Genomic DNA, 20,305 nt, shown 5'->3' on the forward strand with positions numbered 1-20,305 from the left:
GAAATGAAGCTTATGCTATTGTAGCATTTGTTATCAAGATTATTACCAAAATGTATAAACACAACATCTTTTTGTTCACATTAACATCTGAAAATGAAAAATAAACACCTTAAATGTCCATGTATTGGGAAAAAAAGAAGCAAGTGGAGGTCCAGGATTCTTGTAAAAACTGCTGAACAAACTCTTCCGTTTATCTGAGGAGGGTCACCAGGATGGCAGTTTCTCAACATTTGTGCTTCATGGCAAGCTACGGAGAGGGGTGAGAAAAAACAGACCTTGTTAGCAGGGCGCTCTCCCCCTGCCCCACAGCAAGAGGCAGCACATCTATTCTCCGAGGCCCATCGCCTTTGCCATTCACAGTCGCACCTGGTAAATGTGCAACCGTCTCCTAAATAGCTCACTGGTCACTGCACTTGTCACTCTCCCTTGCAGTAATTTCATTGGTGTGGGTGTCCAGTGGAGGGAGTGCTGTGTGGTGTAGCTTCATCCCATTGAAGGAATAATTGGAAAAGTCGGTGCATCAGCAGAACAAATGACTTCTCTGGAGAGGCTGGGGCTCTCAGGTTACTAACTATCCAGGAAAAGCAACACTCCCCAAATATACTGGCATCTCATGAAGCACAAAAGCTCAACAGTTTATAGAGAGATAATCTGCAATCATCTACTCAGTATTCAGTCTGGCCGCTTAACCAAGTCCAAAGCTCTTGGCCATGGAACTGTGTTATTGACTCGGGTTAAATAATAGACCATATCCAGACCTTGTTTTACTTCTTCTCCCATTGATACTTGACAAATGAGGTCTTTATAAATGGGATGCAAAATACTACTGTATCATTCAATAGTTTCCCAAGACCAGCTGGAGCCTGAGATGATGTATTTAGGGAAATAACATGACTGCAGATACAGAATGTAAGTTAAATCTGTTTTTGCTTTTTTAAAATCCAGTTCTTTTCCACAGAAACCCATAGAAGCAAGAACTGAGAGTGAATTTCAATTCTTCATGTTTCCAGAGTCTGCTATCCGTGATTAATCCCTGCAGTTGGGGCTGGGAATGACTAGGAGTAGGGTTCTGTAGTTCAGAATTCCTTTGGGCAAAGCACAGATGATTCTGAGACAATGACTTTGCCTGCATCTACAATGACCATGTCCTCTGCCTTTTAAGAATTACTAAGGGAGGTCCCACTGGTTACATCTACTGGTGCTCTGCGTCATCCTGGAAGATGTCAATCACCAATTTCTCTAGTGAAGTCCAGGGCAATCTGAGTGTCCTCTTATCTTTCTCTTTTTTCCCTTTTGTTTTGAGGTGCTAGATATTGAACTCAGAGGCATTCTACCTCCGAGCTATGACCCTAGTCGTATTTTATTTTTTACTTGGAAACAGGGTCTCACTAAGTTGCTAAGGGACTTGCTAAGCTGCTAAGGCTGGCCTCAAACCTACAATCCTCCTGTCTCCGCCTCCCAAGTACTGGGATTACAGGATTACACTACCATGCTGGGCAGTGTTCTCTCTTTTTTTCCTTTTTCTTTTTTCCTTGTACATTGTAGTCATACATCTTAATGGCATACAAGATGTTAGGGGCATATATTGCACACATCACTTTAGGCTTTACCCAATTTCCATCCCATTTTCTTCCCCCTCCCTCAACTGCATATATTTCAAAGTGGTAACCTGATGCTGTCAGCAGAGAAGTTATAACACTGGAGCTTCCATGAAGAAAAGCACCATCAATATTTGTGCATGAGATAAAGAGGTGCCATGTGGTCCTAGCCCTCCTGTTGTGAAGTTAACCTCTGTGTGGGAAACTGCAACTAAAAGAGCTCCTGGCCCCTCTTAGGGCGATGCCAGTAGAGACCTTCTCAGACCTTCTGCAGCGCTGACCGTGATGGTCAGTCAACTCAGACTCCGAGTTTGTGAAGTTTTGACTGTGCCAGGCTCCCATGCTGAGTGCTGTCGGTTTTTGCAAGAAAGTCTGACAGTGGCTAATGACCCACATGGTCAGTGACATGACAGAGCGAGGGCTCGTCCATAGATCTTCCCTAGTCCTCCGCCACCTCCGAGCCCCTTGCCCGTGTGGCCTCCACTTCTTCCTCTGCCTCTAGTTTTCATACATTATTCAGTACCGAGGATCATCAAATAAATAGGGAACTGTTAAGTATTGTGCATAATGAATACCGACCATGAATATTTGATCAGCGCTGCTGTCCTGGTATTCATTGAGCTGTTAACTTCCCACTAAGCAGCCTACGCCAGTTCACACACAGCCATTAATCTTCAGCACAGATTGTGCCGCTGCTCAAACCAGACCCCAGTTCCCATCACAGTGTATCTGGGACAGAACTGAGGGGAGCTGCTGGGCCGTGACCAGCTACGCTTTGCAGAACTACAACTGGACTGGACAGTCTGCTGCTTGAGGCAGTGTGAGGGTCTGGATAATTGTGTTCCTCCTGATTTTGTATGTTGAAACCCAATCCTCTATGTGATGGCATTAGGAGGTGAGGCCTTTTGGGTGATTAGGTCATGAGGGTGAGTTCTTAGAAATGGGATTAGTGTTCTTATAAAGAGGGTGGAGGCAGATCCCTTGCCCTTTGTACTATGAGAGGACACTTGGGAAAGTTGTCATCTATAAATCAGGAACTATTCCTTCAGCAGACAAGGAATCTTCTAGGGTCTTGACCTTGGCCTTCTCAGGCTCCAGACTGTGAGAATTAAAGTCCTGTTGTTTATAAGATGACTGGTTTTTGGCATTTTGTTATAGTATCCTGCAGAAAGTGGCATCATTTTACTTTTTAAGAAATTCCCTGAGAATCAGAAGCTTTGGAATAGGGCAAGTGGAGACAGTGAGCAGAAAGAGCATGAAACTAATCAAGGCCAGAATACTTGCTGCTACAACCACGCTGTGTGACTGGAGCTCATGTCACAGCTGTCCTTTACCTTAGCTCCCTCACAGGTCTAATAAGTACCCCTATCTCTGTGGATTAATTTAGGTGTCAGAGTTCCTGCAGGAGCTTAAGATTTCCTTTCATACCTTGGAGGTAGAATAACCCTGGGTTCAATCCCCAGTACCACACACACACACACACACACACACACACACACACACAGACACACACACACACACACACACACACACACAAGACTTCCTTTCATCTCTTTTGTTCTCTTAATTTCTCAAAGCTTTCTCTTTTAATGCTATGTAACCTACTCCACCTGAATAATAATTAAAAAAAAATCATTACTGATACTAGGTAGATCCTTCAAGAGGCCCAAAGCCCCTCCCTTCTAACCTAGAGACCAAGGGAAATAGCTGGCTCTCATACTCAGAAAGACAGCCACCCCCACCCAGGAGAGCAGTGCCCCTCGCCTTTCCTTCCCCCACAGACCCGGGGTTGTGCAGAACAGGCCAGAGCAAGGCTCTCTTCTGCAGGAGCTGTCAACTGAGGCTGCTGAGGTGCGGGTAATGCTTGCCCGCTGACTCACTGCACATGGCGATCTGTCAAAGCTCTGCACACACTGTAGCTTTGTGTAGCTTTGTGTTTTCGGGACAGGGAGAGTGAGCAGGGCTGCTTCGGTGGAGTGTTTTCCTAACGGCTGGGACTGAGCCAAGACCATGGCTCAGGAAGGAACTGCACTTCCTCTCGCCTGGCTAACAGGGTCAGGGGTTGAGGGGGCTTTGAAGAAGGGGAGTCATTATCCATATGCTCTGTAGGGGACAAACACTCACATACCTTGAGGGCAGGATTATGTAAAAGTAATCCATTCATTCTCTACCTGGGCCATTGAAGGGATTCTGGGAAGAGTTGGAAGGTCAAAGGGTTTTCTGCAGTCATCTCTAAAGGTGTGCCACACTTCCCATCTGGGGCTGGGTGTCCTTATCCAGCCAGAGCTCAGGGAATTGTCACCTGGAATTACTGCTGTCAGCTCAGGGCTCCTGCATGTGCACCCTGCTTCCACTGGTAAACACACCCACTCCTCATGAGTCAACAGAGGCACGCATGCTTGGGGTGGGAGGCCTGCTCCATCCATCTGTGAGCTCCCCTCAGCAGCAGGCCTGGCTGGGGCTCAGCCACTGACACGGGGGAGACTACACCTTCGGGGCCAGGTCAGCAATCCTTGTTCCTGGGAAAACAGCTTCACCTTATCTAAAGAGGCCATCCTGCTAGTTCGGAATACCGCCAATGCTGGCGATTCATAGGCACACATCCCAGTTTTAGAGAACTACAAATCTGGCTCTGACACTGTCTCATATCCCCTCGCACACACTAGCAGACTCCAACAGCTCCTCTTCTCCAGGGACAAAACTACAGTACAGAAGCCAAACCTGATACAAGCTGCCCCTGCTCCACCCTGAATGTGACTGCCTGGTACGGACTCTTCCACTGGCCAAAGCTAGAGGCCCCTGCGCCTTGGTGGCCTCATCAGGTTCTGTCCTGACAGTTCCCCTTTCAAGAGATGTTTTCTTTATTCTTCTTCTTCCTTTTTTTTTTGTGGTACTGGGGATGGAACCCAGGGGCATTCTACCTCTGAGATACATCCCTGATACTATTTTTTATTTTTTGAAACAGGATCTCACTGAGTTGCGAAGGGCCTCACTAAGTAGCTGAAGCTGTCTGCGAGCCACCATCCTCTGGTCTCTTCCTCCTGAATGCTGGGTTTACAAGTGTGTACCACCATGCCCAGCTCAAGAGATGTTTCCTAGGTAAGTATCAACTTTCAGCAGGAGGCCCTCCCACCCCACTTTCCTTTGAGTTTAGAAAGCACAGTCTTCCCCTCCTTCCTTCTCCAACACTGTGCTGAGGGTCCAGAGTCAAGGTCACAATTCCCCAGCCCTTCACAGTGCTCATGATGCAACTGAATGGGGCAGGCTTAGCAGAGACTATTTTTATGAAAATAATTATAAATAATAATAATAATAATTCAGATTTATATGTATCACATAGTATGCTAATAACTTTATACTCCTTCAATTCTGACACCCCAAGAGGTACACTGGCTCTGTTTTGGCCAAGGGTGTATGGGGGGATATGTTCTGGGACCTGATGAAGAAACTGGGCTTAGAGAAATGTAGCACTTGCCCAAGGTCACAAAAATGGCAATTAACAGAGCTGGATTCAAACATATGATGTTATCTACTATACCCTCTTGCTTCCCAACCACGTAGCAAACTTGGCCAGAATATCAGGGAAAGAGGGTTGATAGGGCCAAGAATTCAGGCCATCTGGTTGGGTTATCCATGCGGTGTTGGTGCATACCCCTATGAGATGACATCCAGGGACGGTCTACTGCACCTTGGGAAGAGTGATTTCACAGTCTTCCTTGGTAACCCAGTTCAGGATTTAATTATTAACCTAAACTCTCATTTTAGCAGAATTTTATCAGTGCACCATTGATTGCTCTATTCTGTGTGGGAAGGGTGAGAGGTAATTGCTGCACTGCCACCTGCCTGGACTTGAGGACAGTCGTGAAGTCATTCCCTCTGGCCTTCTCTTCCCCAGTGGGACACTTGAAATGTTTCTCCAAATTGCTACTGCCCGTTGCCATTTAAATCATTTAAGTTGCTGTTGTTATAAATGAAGCTGGGGTTGGAATTCTAGCACTTCTATCTCATAATTACCTCTGCACATAAAGGCTGAAGAAGAGAGAAGGACTAGGAAAGCCTTAAATCTGAGTTAACTCCTTTTGCAAAATTGACAGTCGGACGCCCTGGCTTCCAGCAGAGCTGCGTACGTTTTCAGGCAGGTCTGGCCAATTCTTTCTCAAAGAACCCCGAAGAGCCTCATGTGCAGCAGTTCAGGAAGACCCTGTTGTTATAGGGAATAGACCCTGTTGTGCTGGATCTAGCAGTCTGTGCAAAAGCAGGGAGCGTCCACCTGGGGTGGATTACCAGGCAGACTAAGTGAGAGCCCGGGAGAGGCCACCTCAGCTCAGCTGGGATATTTTCTTATTGCTTTTCAAAAATATTGTCCGTTCTTGTTTACTCAGCAGATATGGGGTTTTCTGTTGAAACCAGTTAATTTTTATCCCCAAAGGTCACCTGAAAAGCATATCTGAAAGTCCAGATTGTGAGTCTGACGAGCCAATACAAGCCATCAGCAGAAGCTGTTTCTGGAAACCTAAATTCAAATCACCAGCCAGAAAAGAAGTGCCCTATGACCTGAAGTGCAAGGACAGTAATAAATCTTCTTTATCATGTCACCAAAAGAGCCTCTCTTTACTTCTGTTTGTGACTGCCTTAGATAGTGGCTGCCAATAAAAACTGCCCCTTCCCTTTCTGAAAGGTATCATTCTTTGTGAGAGGATGAACATGTGTGGTGCATTCCCAGTCACATGAGAAGGCCATTCTCTGCAGCCAGAGGCAGGTGGAATCCTGCTGGCAGCTCTACAGTGATCTGGTCAAGCTTGGAGTTCCAGAATCAAGGCTCTGAAATAATACCTAGCCCTTCCCAGAGGGGAAATAAGCCCTGAGTCTAGTCTGGTGAGGAGATGAGAACACAGGATGCCAGATGCAGGATGGGAATGGAACAGATGGAAAAGTAAGCCTGGACCCAAAGTCCTTCGTGGTTTCCTTCAAGCCTTGGCCGATGGTATGTGTGTGTATGTCTGTTCTGAGGTTCGACCTCATTTCTCCCTCATTCTGTGCCTTGCAACATGAGTCCTGAACTCCTGGGAAGGAACGAAAGATGGCCCATGTTTCCTAAAGAGTCAAGGCCAAAGATAGGGATGAGGATATCAAAAGTAGGCAGCCAAAGAAACTAGGTACAAGAAAAAAAATTTTAAGATGCTGGTACTTTTAGTAAGTAGCATGGGAGGATTTTCAAAGGGGAATAATTTTTAAAAGTTGCTCAATTTCCTATCTCCCATCACAGGAAACATACTGAAATAAAGTTTCCTGGTGCTACAACTCCCTGACAACCCAGAACTGGAGCCTCGCCCTCTGCTAGCCCACCTTGTGCGCGGTTTCTGCAAACTGCTGGGCGCTGTTCTTCATGTCTTCTGTCTTTTCCTCTGCTCGGCCTAACCGCTCCCCGCGCTCATTCAAGGCCTGGCTCGCCTTCTGTACTGCGCTGGTCACACTGTCGGCGGCTGAATGGAGGATGCTGTTTCCTGGAAGAAGAGCAAGAGCGTGAAGAGCTGGGTTGGCTGACCCACAGTGACCAGAGAAACCCTCTGTGGAAAACTGTCCGTGAGGCAAGCTCATAGTTTTTTTCTGATTTTATCTGAAAAACTGCCTTATAGGAAGACCACCCACAGACCGATGGCAAGACCTGGGCAAAATCTGGATGCTCCTCTTCACGCTCATCTGTCTTGCCAGCTTTCTTTCTGCCGAGGCTCGAAAAAATGAGGCCCGTGCTGGCGAGGATGTGGAGAAGTGGGAACTCTAATATATTGTTGGTGAGATTGCAAATTAGTAGAACCACTTTGGAGAACAGTGTGGAGGATCCTCAGGAGAATGGGAATGGACCTACCACATGACCCACCAAGACCACTCCCGGCTATCTACCCCCCCAAATTGAAACCAAACTATCAGAGTAATGCGCACATATCTATGTTTATAGCAGTACAATTCACTTATTACTAAACTATGGAACCAGTCAAGATGTGCATTAACGGATGAATGGATTACAAAACTATGAGATAGAAATGGATGGAATTGGAGGACATTATGCTAAGTGAGATTAATCACTTACAAAAAGTGAAAAATTAGGCCGGGCGTGGTGGCGCAGCTTGTAATCCCTGCGCTTAGGAGGCTGAGACAGGAGGATTGCACAGGTTTGAAGCCAGCCTCAGCTGGTTTAAGAGACCCTGTTTCCAAATAAAATATAAAATAGGTCTGGGAGTGTAGCCCGGAGGTAGAAGCCCCCTGGGTTCCATCCCCAGTACCACACACACACACAAAAAGTGAAAAATTGAATGTTCTCCCTAAAATGCGGAAGCTAGGGAGTAAATAGGACACAGGAGGGACTCTAGACAAAGGAGAGGCTTTAGATGAGTAAGGAAGGCAAGCCAGTTGAAGGAGATGGGATGGAGAAGAGGGAAACACTTCAATGCCCATGATGAAAATACACATCTGAGTTATCAGTATGCTGAGCAGGGGAAGGAGAAAAGGGGGAGGAATTAGGACAGGAACTGGGGGAGGGCTAAATGAGTGCTGTGTGCATGTATGCCTCTACCACCTTGAATTCCACAAGATGTATGATTGCAAGCTGGGTTTGTAATCCTAGTACTTGGGAGACTGAGATAAGAGGATCACAGGCTCGTGGTCAGCCTTAGCTACTTAGTGAGACCCTCCACAACTTAGTGAGATCTTGTTTCAAAATAAAGAATAAAAAAAAGGGCTGGGGGATGTGTAGCTTGGACATAGAATGCCCCAGGATTCAATCCCTAGTTCCAAAAAAATAGAGATATATGATTACAATGCACCAAAAAATTTTAAAAAAATATACCAAAAGGAATGAAAAGAAAAAGAGAAAAGATGGGGCCCATCTAGATTTAAAATGTGGCTTTCAAAGGTAAAGGGAAATCGTGACAAGTTCATAGAATTAGGTAAGTTCAATGAGACATATCTGGACCTATATGTATTTCCTTTTGACTTGTTGCTTAGATGAATAATCACAAGAAAACTGGGGCTGGAGGACTTTCCCAGAAATAATGCCTGGCACTCCTTTCAAATTTCCCCTTTCATTCTACTCCTTCATCCAGCAAATAAGCAATACCATCAAAGGCATGGCTTCTAAGAGACACAAATCAGTCTCAAAGTTCAAAGTAGGTGTACTGGTTCCTGGCCTTGAATACTGTGCCGTGGCTGGGATCATGGGCCTCCTCGCCTCTGATTTCTAGTATATAAAACATGGAGCCTCAGCACTGCATGTCATGGGCAGGTAGAAAACCATTACAGAGAAGAGCTCCAGAAGAAACTTGGAACTCCCAAACTCAGGAATGACGATGTTGGAAAACAAAACTAAAAACATGGCATCTCAAAAGGTCAAGCATTCTGGATGCCTTGTTTGCCAAGACCGGCCCGCAGAACTTGGTGGTGAAGAACTTGCAGGTGCAGAACACAGCGAGAACCAGCAACTTGAAAAATGACAACCAAATGAAATTTATAGCCATATTTTGTTAACACTGAGTGGAAGATATTTAATGGCATTTTGTGGAATAGCTTTACGTCTTTGGATATGTTTATTATATCACTTAACTTTGTACCTGAGATGGATATGTCTAGCCACAAACAGCTTTTAATAGAAATGTAATTTCCACTGGTCTCAGCTGCACAGGCTTCCTAATTTCTCCTCCGAGGAAATAGCCTGTGGTTTGTGGAAAAGGGTCTCAGGCAAAGAAAGTGTCTGGTCCAGGGGAAGCACTTAGTCAATTGCTTCCCATTTTTTTTCTTTAAGAGTGGATTTCAAGGACTTCAATGACATTCCATGGGAAGGAGAATAGGGTTAACTTGGTGTTTCAGGGGGCAGCAAGATAAAAAAACCAGCACAAATTAGTAGTGAGCAAAGGGGATGGAGCTCTGGAGAATGAAGCTTGAAGTGGAAGGTCTGGGACTTCAGAATAAATTTAGGAGGGGAAATCATGGGCTTCCTTTGCTTTCTTATAATTCTCATAACCACTACGATAGTTTATCATCACCACCTAACATTTACATATCATTTTGCAATCATATATCGCCTTCAAAAATATGACCTCATTTGATTACACGAAAATTGTACTGAGAAGACTGAGACTGGAGAGGTGAAGAGGTTGGCACAAGATCACGTCACCAGGGAAGCGACATGGCTGCTAGCACTGGAACCTGGTTTTCCAATGACTTTTCCTTATTCTGGATCTCCTTCTTTGCAGATATGGTAATTGGTCCAGGGAAGCAATCACTATAACAGAACTGCGAGTAGACCAGCATACAGATAGGTTTTGACAGGTTATTTCCCAAGATAATGCCCGACTATATCTGTCCTCACAGTGTTCTTCTTGGTATATGAAGAGTTACTGTCCACACCACACTGCAAGCCAAGTGATCTGAAGAAGGAAGAGGCCAATGGGGTGGATGGAAAGATGAATAAGAGACTGTAAGGTGCAGGGGAATGAGGAAATCTCCCTCCATTACCCACAGCTTAGCCCCAGAGGACTGGGAAAAGACAGGGCAGGGAACCATCTAGGCAGAATAGCATTAAATCCAAGGGATTTTAAAATTAGCTGCCATAAGTATGAGGGGGCATGTAACTAAGATCTGTCTTTTCCCATTGGAATTGACGCATGTGATCTAAAAGCTATATACATAGGTGTTTCTGAAATAAACCTGCTATACATAAGCCTTACTGTTTTCTTGTCGTGACTTCCTTAAAATTAGTCTTGATGTCAGATAACGTCATGCCCAGTTTTATGATACTGTTTAACCAGCAGTTGTTGTATAAGGAAAACAAAATGGTGTGCCTAAAAGGGAACTAAGTGGATGTGATGGCACACAACTGTAATCTCAATATCTCAGGAGGCTGAGGCAGGAGGAATGATAGTTTGCAGCCAGCTTGGCCACTTAGCTAGATCCTGTTTAAAAGAAAATAATTAGGGCTAGAGATGTATCTCAGTGGTTGAGCACTCCTGGGTTTGATCACCAGTATTATAAAAAGAAAGAAAAAGACGGGAGGAACCAAATGCTGTCTTCCCTATTTGAAGATGTCATTGCTGACCATTATCAGTAGGAAGTCTACCTCAGTCATTTTCAGGCACAAAAATTCACTCTCTCCGTTGAAATGACCTCTCTCAGTTTCAATTCTACCGACATTTCAGGCTCAGTCAAATCCCATTACTTTTTTTTTTTCAGTACTGAGGATGGAACCCAAGGGCATTCTACCTCTGAGCTACACCCCCAGCCCTATTTTTAATTCTTTATTTTGAAACAGGATCTCACACTGAATTGCAGAGGGCCTAAGTAGCCAAGGCTGGCTGCGAACCCTCGGTCTCAGCCTCCCAAATGCTGGGATTACAAGTGTACACCAGCTTGCCTGGCATAAATCCCATTACTTTTATCAGGCTCTAGACCTTTCTTCTCTTCCCCTCATGTTAAAAGCTATCCATGGCTTTGCTGGGGCCTAGTCAAGGATACACACAGGCAACTCTCCTACTTCACGTCTTCATCTGCAAATGCAATGGTTTACAGCCGGACTGCAAATCCTGAGCTCTCCAGTTCATTTTGTTGACCATTATCTAAATCCTTTCTCTCTCTTTCTCCCTCCCTCCCTCCCTCCCTTCTACCTCCAGGCTACACTCTCTGACCTATTTTATACTTTTTTAAAATTTGGAAACAGGGTCCCTTAAGCCAGCGTGGCTGGCTTCAAACCTGCGCAATCCTCCTGTCTCCACCTCCCAAGCACAGGGATTACAAGCGTGCGCCACCACGCCCGGCTCCTTTTTCTCTTTTGATTTGGATCTTCTCTTCTCTTCTCTTCTCTTCTCTTCTCTTCTCTTCTCTTCTCTTCTCTTCTCTTCTCTTCTTCTCTTTGGGATCCCTTACTCCTATTGTAATTCTAGAGTTCTGTCCTTCACTTTCTTCGGACTCTCTGTGTGACAATTTTATATGGCACATGGATTCAATGATTAAACCTTCACCTTTCAAGGGCTCAGACCCACATGTTTCCTACTGGACCACTCCAATTAAATGATCCAAAGTCATCTCATGTTCAGCATGTCTAAACCTGACCCCATTGTCTGTCCCTTCACATCTGCTTTACCTTTTGGGTCCCTGATTCAGTAAACAACCCCAATATCTAGTGATGAGTCTAGATTTCCCCCTCACTTTTGTCCTCTACAACTAAAGGTAGCTCATTATATAGCTCTCTAGTGTACAGCCATACAACCCTGGAAGCACCCAACCTCTTTTTTTACAGCTCTGTTCACCTTGCTCTCTCTACCATCCTCACCGCCTCACACTTATGCACAATTTTTACCCACAGCTCTACTAATTACTAGGAATAAAATTATGGGTGTGAAGAGCATAAGCCATTTTGAGGCTTTAAGTGTATGCTGAAAACTACTTACTAAAGGATTTATTCAACATTCAAAACTATTCATAAAGTACCTACCATGTGCCACACACTATTACATTGATACCACTGGCAGAATGACTTTGAGGAAGTTATTTAATTTATCTTGTATTCAATTTCCTCACCCATAAAACCTGGGTTTGCCGTCTGCCTCACATGGTTACTGTGGAGATGAAGGTGAAGGTGTGTACAAAGTGCCTGGAGACGCACGTGAAGTTTGTCCCTCTACCTCCTTACGACCACATCTACTCTTAAGGCAATATAGGAAAAATGGCACAATTCCACTTGCTTCTGTTGCATGTCTCTCTGTTTCTTTTCTCCTGCCATGGAATTAAGTGTTTTGAAGCTCACAGAGAATATTTCTTAGATATCTTTGTGTGCAGCAAGGTGTGTTTTTCAGAAAGGGAGTTGAAACATATTCATTAACTTGAGGCATCTGTTGTAAATAGGATGCCTTACTCAAAAGTTGTGGCCCATCACACTGCTGAGTTAAATCTGGAAATGAGGCAGTCTCCTGAGGCAGAGAGAACAGTAATTCTCTCTAAATAGGCAGGAAGCATATTAATACCCAAATTTATTCAAGCAGTCTGAGAAGATGCTGTCAACCACAGCAACTAAAGTCAACTGCCTTTTGAATTCTAGTCTCTGGAGAGTACAGCAGAAATCAGTCTGGCTTCATTGATGCTACCTGCACATCAGTTCCATGTAATGTGTACGTTTAAAAACACATATGCTGGCGTCTTTTATGTTAAGTGATTCAGAAGACGTTATTAAGAGAGGGACTTGAAATAAAGCCACGGCATTGGATTCAGTCACTATTAGAAAACACAAAAGAAAATTAAACTCATAGGAAAACGAGGGAAAAGAGTAAAGTATATTAAAAAGTGACATTAGAAGAGAAAGGAGAAGGAAAAAATTTAAAAGCACATAGACTATGCCAACTACTTAAATATCAACGTAATTTCATTTGATCATCCTAGACTTCAGGTTGTATGCTGGTAATTAAAAAGTTTAATTCTGTAGCTAGTAAAGAGGTATTCAAAAAGAATTTTCAGGGGCTACTTCTGATATAAAATACATAAAATAGATATTTGAAATGTAAAATAGTCATTCTATTTAGAAAGTAAGGCAGGAGGAAAATTGTCTCAAAACATAAATGATCAATAAAAATATGCCCACATATACTCAGTGCTGATAAAACTGATAAAACATGCTCATCGAAGGAAACTCTCTTAAGACAGAAGTTTTCTAACCATTTTTCTTGGGGAATTCCTACGCCATAATAAATCTAACAACTTAGGAATAACTATACAATAGGTTATCCAAACAAACATAAAGGAAAGCCAATTTTAATTATGGGGAAACACACACACACACACACACACACACACACACACACACACACACACACCCATAATGAATTTGGAGTCTAATAAAATAAACTTGTAAAAATTGGCAAGGGAATTTATTACATTAAATCTGTTAACAGACTAAGAACATTAATACTCTCCTATTGTATGCCCAAGGTGTTCAATAATAATTTGTTTGCTAAGTAGATTAAAGGGCCCTATCCTACTTTCATGTATGGAATTAAATTTCTTCACAAAATCACTTTCATGCGTAGGACTTAAGGTACACTTAAGTCTGGCTTAGTACTAGTAATGTTTGAATTAATTTTATTGCCTACTAATATGTGGGATTCACTCAAGGAACCTTTTCTTTCCTTTTTCTACTTTTGTGACCATTTCATTGTTCAGTACTTTACTAGAGGACATAGCAAAACAAAGTCACTTGGAGGCCTGATTCCCTGGCAGCTCAGTCTCTTAGTACTAAAGACACTCAGCACCATGTACGCACTGTTCTGCTTGCCATGATGAGAGGCCCCATCCTTCTCCCACCGGTGGGGATTCAGCTACATGGTGCTCATCATGCTTCAGAGGAGATTCTGCTTAGTACCGTGACTTGCACTAAATACTTTATAAATGAGTAATAATTTAAATAACAAGGGTGTTCCTATCTTTTATTTCTATAAACAGAGTGATTAAATGCAAAGTACCTAGTGAAACAAGTTGGTTCTTAATTCACAGACTCCATTAATTATCTAAGATTAATAGAAGATTAAGAGCAATAGCAGGCTCTTTATACGTAACACTGACTAATCAATACTAAGTCGCACCACTGCATTTCAATGTTAGACTACCTCTAGTATCCTCTTTTAAGATGTTTTTCCCAAAGGTTAAATTTCACTTGTCTTTGGGGTAATTACTAATCAGATAAATTCTTTTAAAAACTCTGGTTGCAGCAAGCCCTTCTACAGGCAGAGCTGTGAACCCATGCTGGGCCTATGGGACAGCTGCCTTTCACAAGTGCCTTTTTGGTGGTAGGTGCTATGGCAAGGTGCTACCTTCCTCAAAGGAAGATACTCTTATTTTACAGTTAAGGATATGAGTGCTCAGGGAGGTCAAGTTTACCCCAAATCACCCTGGTATTGGCCCCAAAGCTCTTAACGGCTTTGTCAGCACATCCCAAAGTGGTTCTGTGGGTTATAAAAGTGCTACAAGGAAAACTCAATTCTATAGTGAAACGACTTTGGAAATATGATCTGATCTGGATCTTGTGGACGTTTGGAAAATCTTTAATAAGCTAACATAAACTGTGAATGTATAGCAGGTGGGGGATGGAGCACGTATATGTGTGTTTGGGGGTACAATACAGTTTTTCAAACATATTTATTCATGAAGCCCCCATGCAGAGAGCGCAGAATTAGTGCCAGAAAATGTACGCCAAACTCTACTGACTCCTAAGTTAAAGGAGAAAAAAAAAAAATCCAAGCTGTCTTCATCAATTTAATAATAGATAGACAAGTCATGTAATTACATTTACAAAGCTTGCTTTATAGAGGCAGTGGAACAGATATAGCATACTCAATGGCAATTCCAGAATTATCTTTTAAGTTGGTGGCTAATTTCAGGGACCATGAAACTTGTTTGTTGCCTGGAGCTGGATGACAAAGAAAAATGGACTCAGCACTTAGAAACACTTTGTAAGCCCATAAACACCAAATCTACTTGACGGAGACCTTGGAGTTATCTGTTGTTGGAGTTACCAAAGAGAGAATGGATCATTTTATCAGGTACATGTCTTCTGTTGACTATGTTAAGGTGATTTAGTGGAACCCTAACAACCTAGGAAAAAGACCAGCGCCCCCTCCCTGTCCTACAGACATCTGTGAATTCATATTCTTCTCTCAACTCACAGCTCCAATATCCCCAATGACAAGGGTCAATTATTTATATTTTATTCATGTCCCTCTCAGCAGTTAAATTCAAGATATGCAGAAAAATTCATCAATATATTTAGTATTCATTTAATCTTGGTTCTTATGGATATGCTCTCACAAGAGGTATGGGGTATCAGATTAATGAATTCAAGGACACAGCTTTTGGTTCCATTTTGTTCAGAGAATTTCAGGCTCTCAGAAGGGTGGCTGAAGTGCAGCTTCAAGGAGGAACTTCTTTTTTTCTTTTGTGATACTGGGGACTGAAACCAGAGATATTTTGTTTCTGAGCTATATCCCCATCCCTTTTTTAAAATTTTTTATTTTTTGGAAACAAGGTCTTGCTTGGTTGCTGAAAGCCTGCGATCTTCCTATCTCAGCCTCTGAAGTACTGGGATTATAGGCATATGCCACCATGCCCAGCTAAGAAAGAATCCATGTTTTGAGGTTAAAAACCTTAAGTGGCTTTAGATTTGGTAAAGTAAATTTTGTTCTCCATCTCTTTGGTTAGATATGGCAACAAACCAGCTTTGATCTAAAGGTCTGTGCTTTTTACTACAGTTGGAAGATAGTGACTCTTACTTTAAGAACTATAATTTCAAGTCTTGGTATGTATGATTTGAAAATCCACTACCCAATGCGATGGGCTAAAGAATGAATTCTGTTCAACATGAGGAGCCTGCTACTTTACCAGCTGTGCACCCTTGAACAAATCACTTTCCCCTCTGTGTTTCAGCTTCTTCACATGTTCATGGAGATTAGTTAGAATGCCCCTGTTGTGAGGCATATTTAAATTAATGTACAAATGGGGTACTTTGAACCTTGTTCTGGCACACAGCAGCTACTCAATGTCAGCCAATACCAAAGAGATAAACCTCAGTTACCTGGCACTCAAGTTTCTGCTGGGCTTCCTATCTCAGCTCGTCTTTGTCTTTTTTCCCTGCTCCATGGACAGTCTTGAAGGAGGAGCCTTCTCCTACGACTGCCTCCCACACTTCCACCCCACTCTATTATGACTTTTCTCAAACTCCCCAGGACCGGGTCTCTGGACCACAAGTTCACTGATTACTCATTTTGAGGGCTGCTCTTTTTGGGGGGGCTTCTAGAATATACCATTCTTGATTTCCCCAGTCACTTTGAATATTCCCTTCATTTGTTTTCTGGTTAGGTGTACAAGCTCAGAAAGATCTGGCTTTGAGTCTGGCTCTGCCAAATGCCAGCTTGTTGGCCTCAGGTAAGTCACGCTCTCTGAACATCCAGTTTCTTATCAATATAATGGTGATACTACTTTTAGTAGATACTGCAGTATCTACTTTCAATAGGGTTTATTGTGAGAATCAAGTAAAACAGATGCTTGGTCTAGTGCTAGTGCTGCAGTACCAGTTCAACACCCACTGTGTCATCAGTCACAGCTGATTCATTTCACACGTTATAGAACATACATGTGCTCAAAGCTACTTGTGTCTGCTTCACAAATTATTCCTTACTATTCTCTCTCTCTCTCCCTCCCCTCCTGCTCCTCCTGAATTGACAGTGTGTTTATCCCTTCTCCCATACTCAGCCTTTAGCTTTAACCTCTCTATCATATCCCATAGCCAAGTGTTGGTGGGGCCCAGGCCTTCTGCCTCAGCAAGGACACTCACTCCTCTGGCTCTGGTCCCCATGGCACTTCAGGTTCTGTGCAGGTCTTACTCGACAACCATGGCAGCCTGGATGGTTTCCCTGCCACTGGTCCTTGAGTTCTCCAGCACCTCCTCATCTCCACACTACTAGCTGCATCAGACACTGACTTGTTTCAGCGCTTTGCTGGTTCTTCTATAGCATGACATAATCAACCAGACAGGGCCCTTTTGGTCTAGTTTCAGACTGCTCACCTACAACCCTGCACAGCGCTCTCACCTTTATCTACTGCCTCAGTGTTTCTTTAAAATTTTAGAAAAAATTAAAAAGTCTTCTCAGTTTCTTACTATAGGTAGGGCAGGACATTTAAGAAATAAATTTGGAAAACCACTAATTTGAATAAAAAGCTTAACAAGGAACATTTTGTCTACTTCTGTTTCTAACAGTCCGCACATCAGCAGTACCACTTTTTTTTTCAGTGTCAGAACTCAAATACAAAGATAGTACTCAGATTTAGTGTCTAGAAATATTTAATAATTTCTGTTAGAAGATAGCAAAGTTCTCTGGAAAGTAGTGGATTCTATGCTTTAGGGCAAGAAAAACCTCAGATAGGCCTGAAATATCTTATTAACTGCCAGACAGCAAGAATGCCTTCAAGATAGTAGACATAGTGCTAAAAGGGAAAAAAAAGCCCATCTAAAGTGGATCCTATGAGGCAAACTGTGACATTTAAAATATCAGTATTAATAAAAGTTATTATGAAGATAATTATAGTAATTTTATATAGCATTGTAGTAGAAGATATAACTTTTTAATAAGAAGTTACTATAAAACATACAGAAATGAAGTTTAAATACAAAACAATCATAACTGTAGACTTTATTTTATTGATTTTAATTAGCGAGAATATTGACATATTTGGTTATTTAATTTCTTTTAAGTATTTGCTCATATCTGAAGTTATACATCTGTCTCTATGTATGAATAACAATGGGTAAAGGCAGGAAATTATGAGTAAGCCAAGGAATTTCAGAAAGAACAGAGACTGTCATCACAGAAGGGGCTGATGAGCATTAGCGGTTAAACACAACCACTTAACAGAAAGAGTGATGGAGATGTATTCCAAGTAGTGTGTGTGTTCTCTTCTTCAGAAATGGATGATTAGCATAGATTATACCTCTCAGGGAAAGGAAGATATAGAGAACATAACAAATTACAATGAGATATTATTGAAGCAACTGTATGTTTTCATTAATGCTAACATACTAGATTGATGTACAGTAAGCATGTGGTGGAAAATTATGTAATACCAGCCATGTCAGGCAAAAGTTGCTGTGTTCTGGGGGAAACCTCACCAGGTTGGAAGCACTGGCTACCTGTGAAACACATGGCCTTAAGCAGAGCCCGTGATGTGAAACATTAAGTTTAGTGAGAAAAAAGGACCCAGTGAGATCCAGGGACTCAAGTTCAAATCCCCTGAGGAGGAGAGACCAGGCCCTGTGCCCCCTCCAAAATCAGTGCTTGAAAACCTGATTTCCCCAGAGTCAGGAAATATGAACATAAGTACTTTGATTGAACTTGGAAGATCTATGAGGAAGTTAAGAAATAGTGAAGACATAAATTGAACTCAAAGTGTTGTTAGTTTATAATAGGCTTAAATAAAATATCCCTTTAAGTATTGCAATTGTTAATTTTGCACGTTTTATCTGTTTAAATTATCTAAAGAATCCAAAGTAATCAGTCCTATTAAACTGTGATTATGACTTAAATTGTTTAAGGGAATTTAATGAACTAAGTTTCATAAACAGTGTTTAAAAGTTTAAGGTTTGATTTTCCAAGTTGTGTAGAAATATTTAATAAGTTGAGCGTGAAACACAGTGAAAATAAAAGTGTTTTTTCTTCATGCACAAAATCCCATCAGTCTTGAAGGAATATAATTAATACTCTTAAACAAACATCTCTTTTCTTTCCTCTGACACTTTGCACATTCTGGTTATTCAACCAGTAATGCCTTTTCCTCCCTCTGTCACCTGGTAATTCACACTTATCATAAGTCATTCAACCTTTGCAAATTTCCTTGATTGTTTATTTCTTAAAATTTGGAGGGGCACCTATTATTTGTAGCAGGTACAGGAACTGGCTGGGAACACAGTCATAGGTAAAATATACATATTCTCACATACCCAATTCTCTCCCCATGCCAGGCAAGTGCCTTCCAGTCTACAAGAGAGCCAGAGTATGTCTATGTTAAACAAATATGTGTAGAAGATATATACACATAAATTATTAAAACATACTAAAAATTGCCAGGTAGGTAAGCAATTAATACACTAAAAATTGGTCAAGCAGTTAAACAATTAAAATAACGTCAGGCAGTTAGCAAATAAATCATGCTGCGTTCATGGGTAGGGCACTGACTTTGGGTCTGTTGGGAAGACATTCCTTACGAGCTAAATTTTAAGATGTGAAGAGGAAGAGATAAACTGGGACAAAGTCCACATGTAAACCTTGAAAGGGGAAAACAACCTGTGTTCCAAGACTGGAAGAAGACTGGAGTCTCTAGAAAAGGGTGTGGCTTGAGACACAGGAGAGAAATAAACAGGAGTCAGATTATACAGGGGTGTTTAGATATATTTTAAGTGTAACTGGAAACCACTTCAGGGCTTTAAAACAGGAGTAACCTGGACTGGGGTAGATTTTGAAGTGATTATTTTGCCTTTGTCTGTGAAAGGGGCAAGAAAGGAAAAAAATAAAGAATGGTTAAGAAGGCATTGCAATAAGTCAACAAAGAGATAAAGGTGGTTTATGCTAGGATGATGTCAGTGAAGATAAGTGAAAAGATTTAAGATATGTATTGATGGACTGAATATGGGAAAGGAGAGAAAGGAAGACTGTTAAGACAATCCCAGGTTTCTGGCTTAAGAAATTGGATAGATAGTGATACAGCTAATAAGATAAAAAATACTGTCAGTAAAACAAATTTCCTTGGAGAATGAAAGATATGAGAATCAAATATTTCATTTTTTATAAAGTTATGTTTGTTACTTATGAGTTAGCCAAGTGGAGGCAACAAAGCAAATAGATATTTCTATCTGAAGCTTTGTTTGAAAGTCTGGGAGAGACATAAAGTTTGTAAGTCATCAGGATAAGGAGTGGGTGGGACAGATAAGTGTGCAGGGATCAACACTAAAGAGAAAGGGCAGGGCCGGCAAGCCCTTCCTCTCAGAATTGTAACATTTAGAGGAAGGTGAAGTAAATGTTCCTGCAAAAGAGACTGAGAAGAAACATCCCAAAAAGCAGAAGAAAGAGCAAGAGGATTTGACATAGTGAAAGTTAAGTGAGGACAAGTTACCAAAGGGGCAGTAATAA

General features: G+C 42.1%; 1 protein-coding gene across 5 annotated transcripts in view; it reads right to left on the reverse strand.

The window, feature by feature from the left end:
* Positions 1-223: 223 nt before the first annotated feature.
* STXBP6 (syntaxin binding protein 6) overlaps positions 224-20,305 on the reverse strand; it is a gene marked incomplete at both ends in the record, with an annotated part of 175,531 nt that continues 155,449 nt past the window's right edge. For 4 of the 5 annotated variants that reach the window (XM_080708003.1, XM_080708002.1, XM_080708000.1 and 1 more), the window contains 2 exons: positions 224-247; positions 6,945-7,102. In XM_080708003.1, the coding sequence (XP_080564129.1) occupies positions 224-247; positions 6,945-7,102 (182 nt within the window). The remainder of the gene's footprint in view (positions 248-6,944; positions 7,103-20,305) is intronic. The other variant, XM_080708001.1, reaches the window with a different exon arrangement.

This window comes from Muscardinus avellanarius (assembly GCF_963383645.1).
Source record: "Muscardinus avellanarius genome assembly, chromosome: 12".
Lineage (NCBI taxonomy): Eukaryota > Metazoa > Chordata > Mammalia > Rodentia > Gliridae > Muscardinus > Muscardinus avellanarius.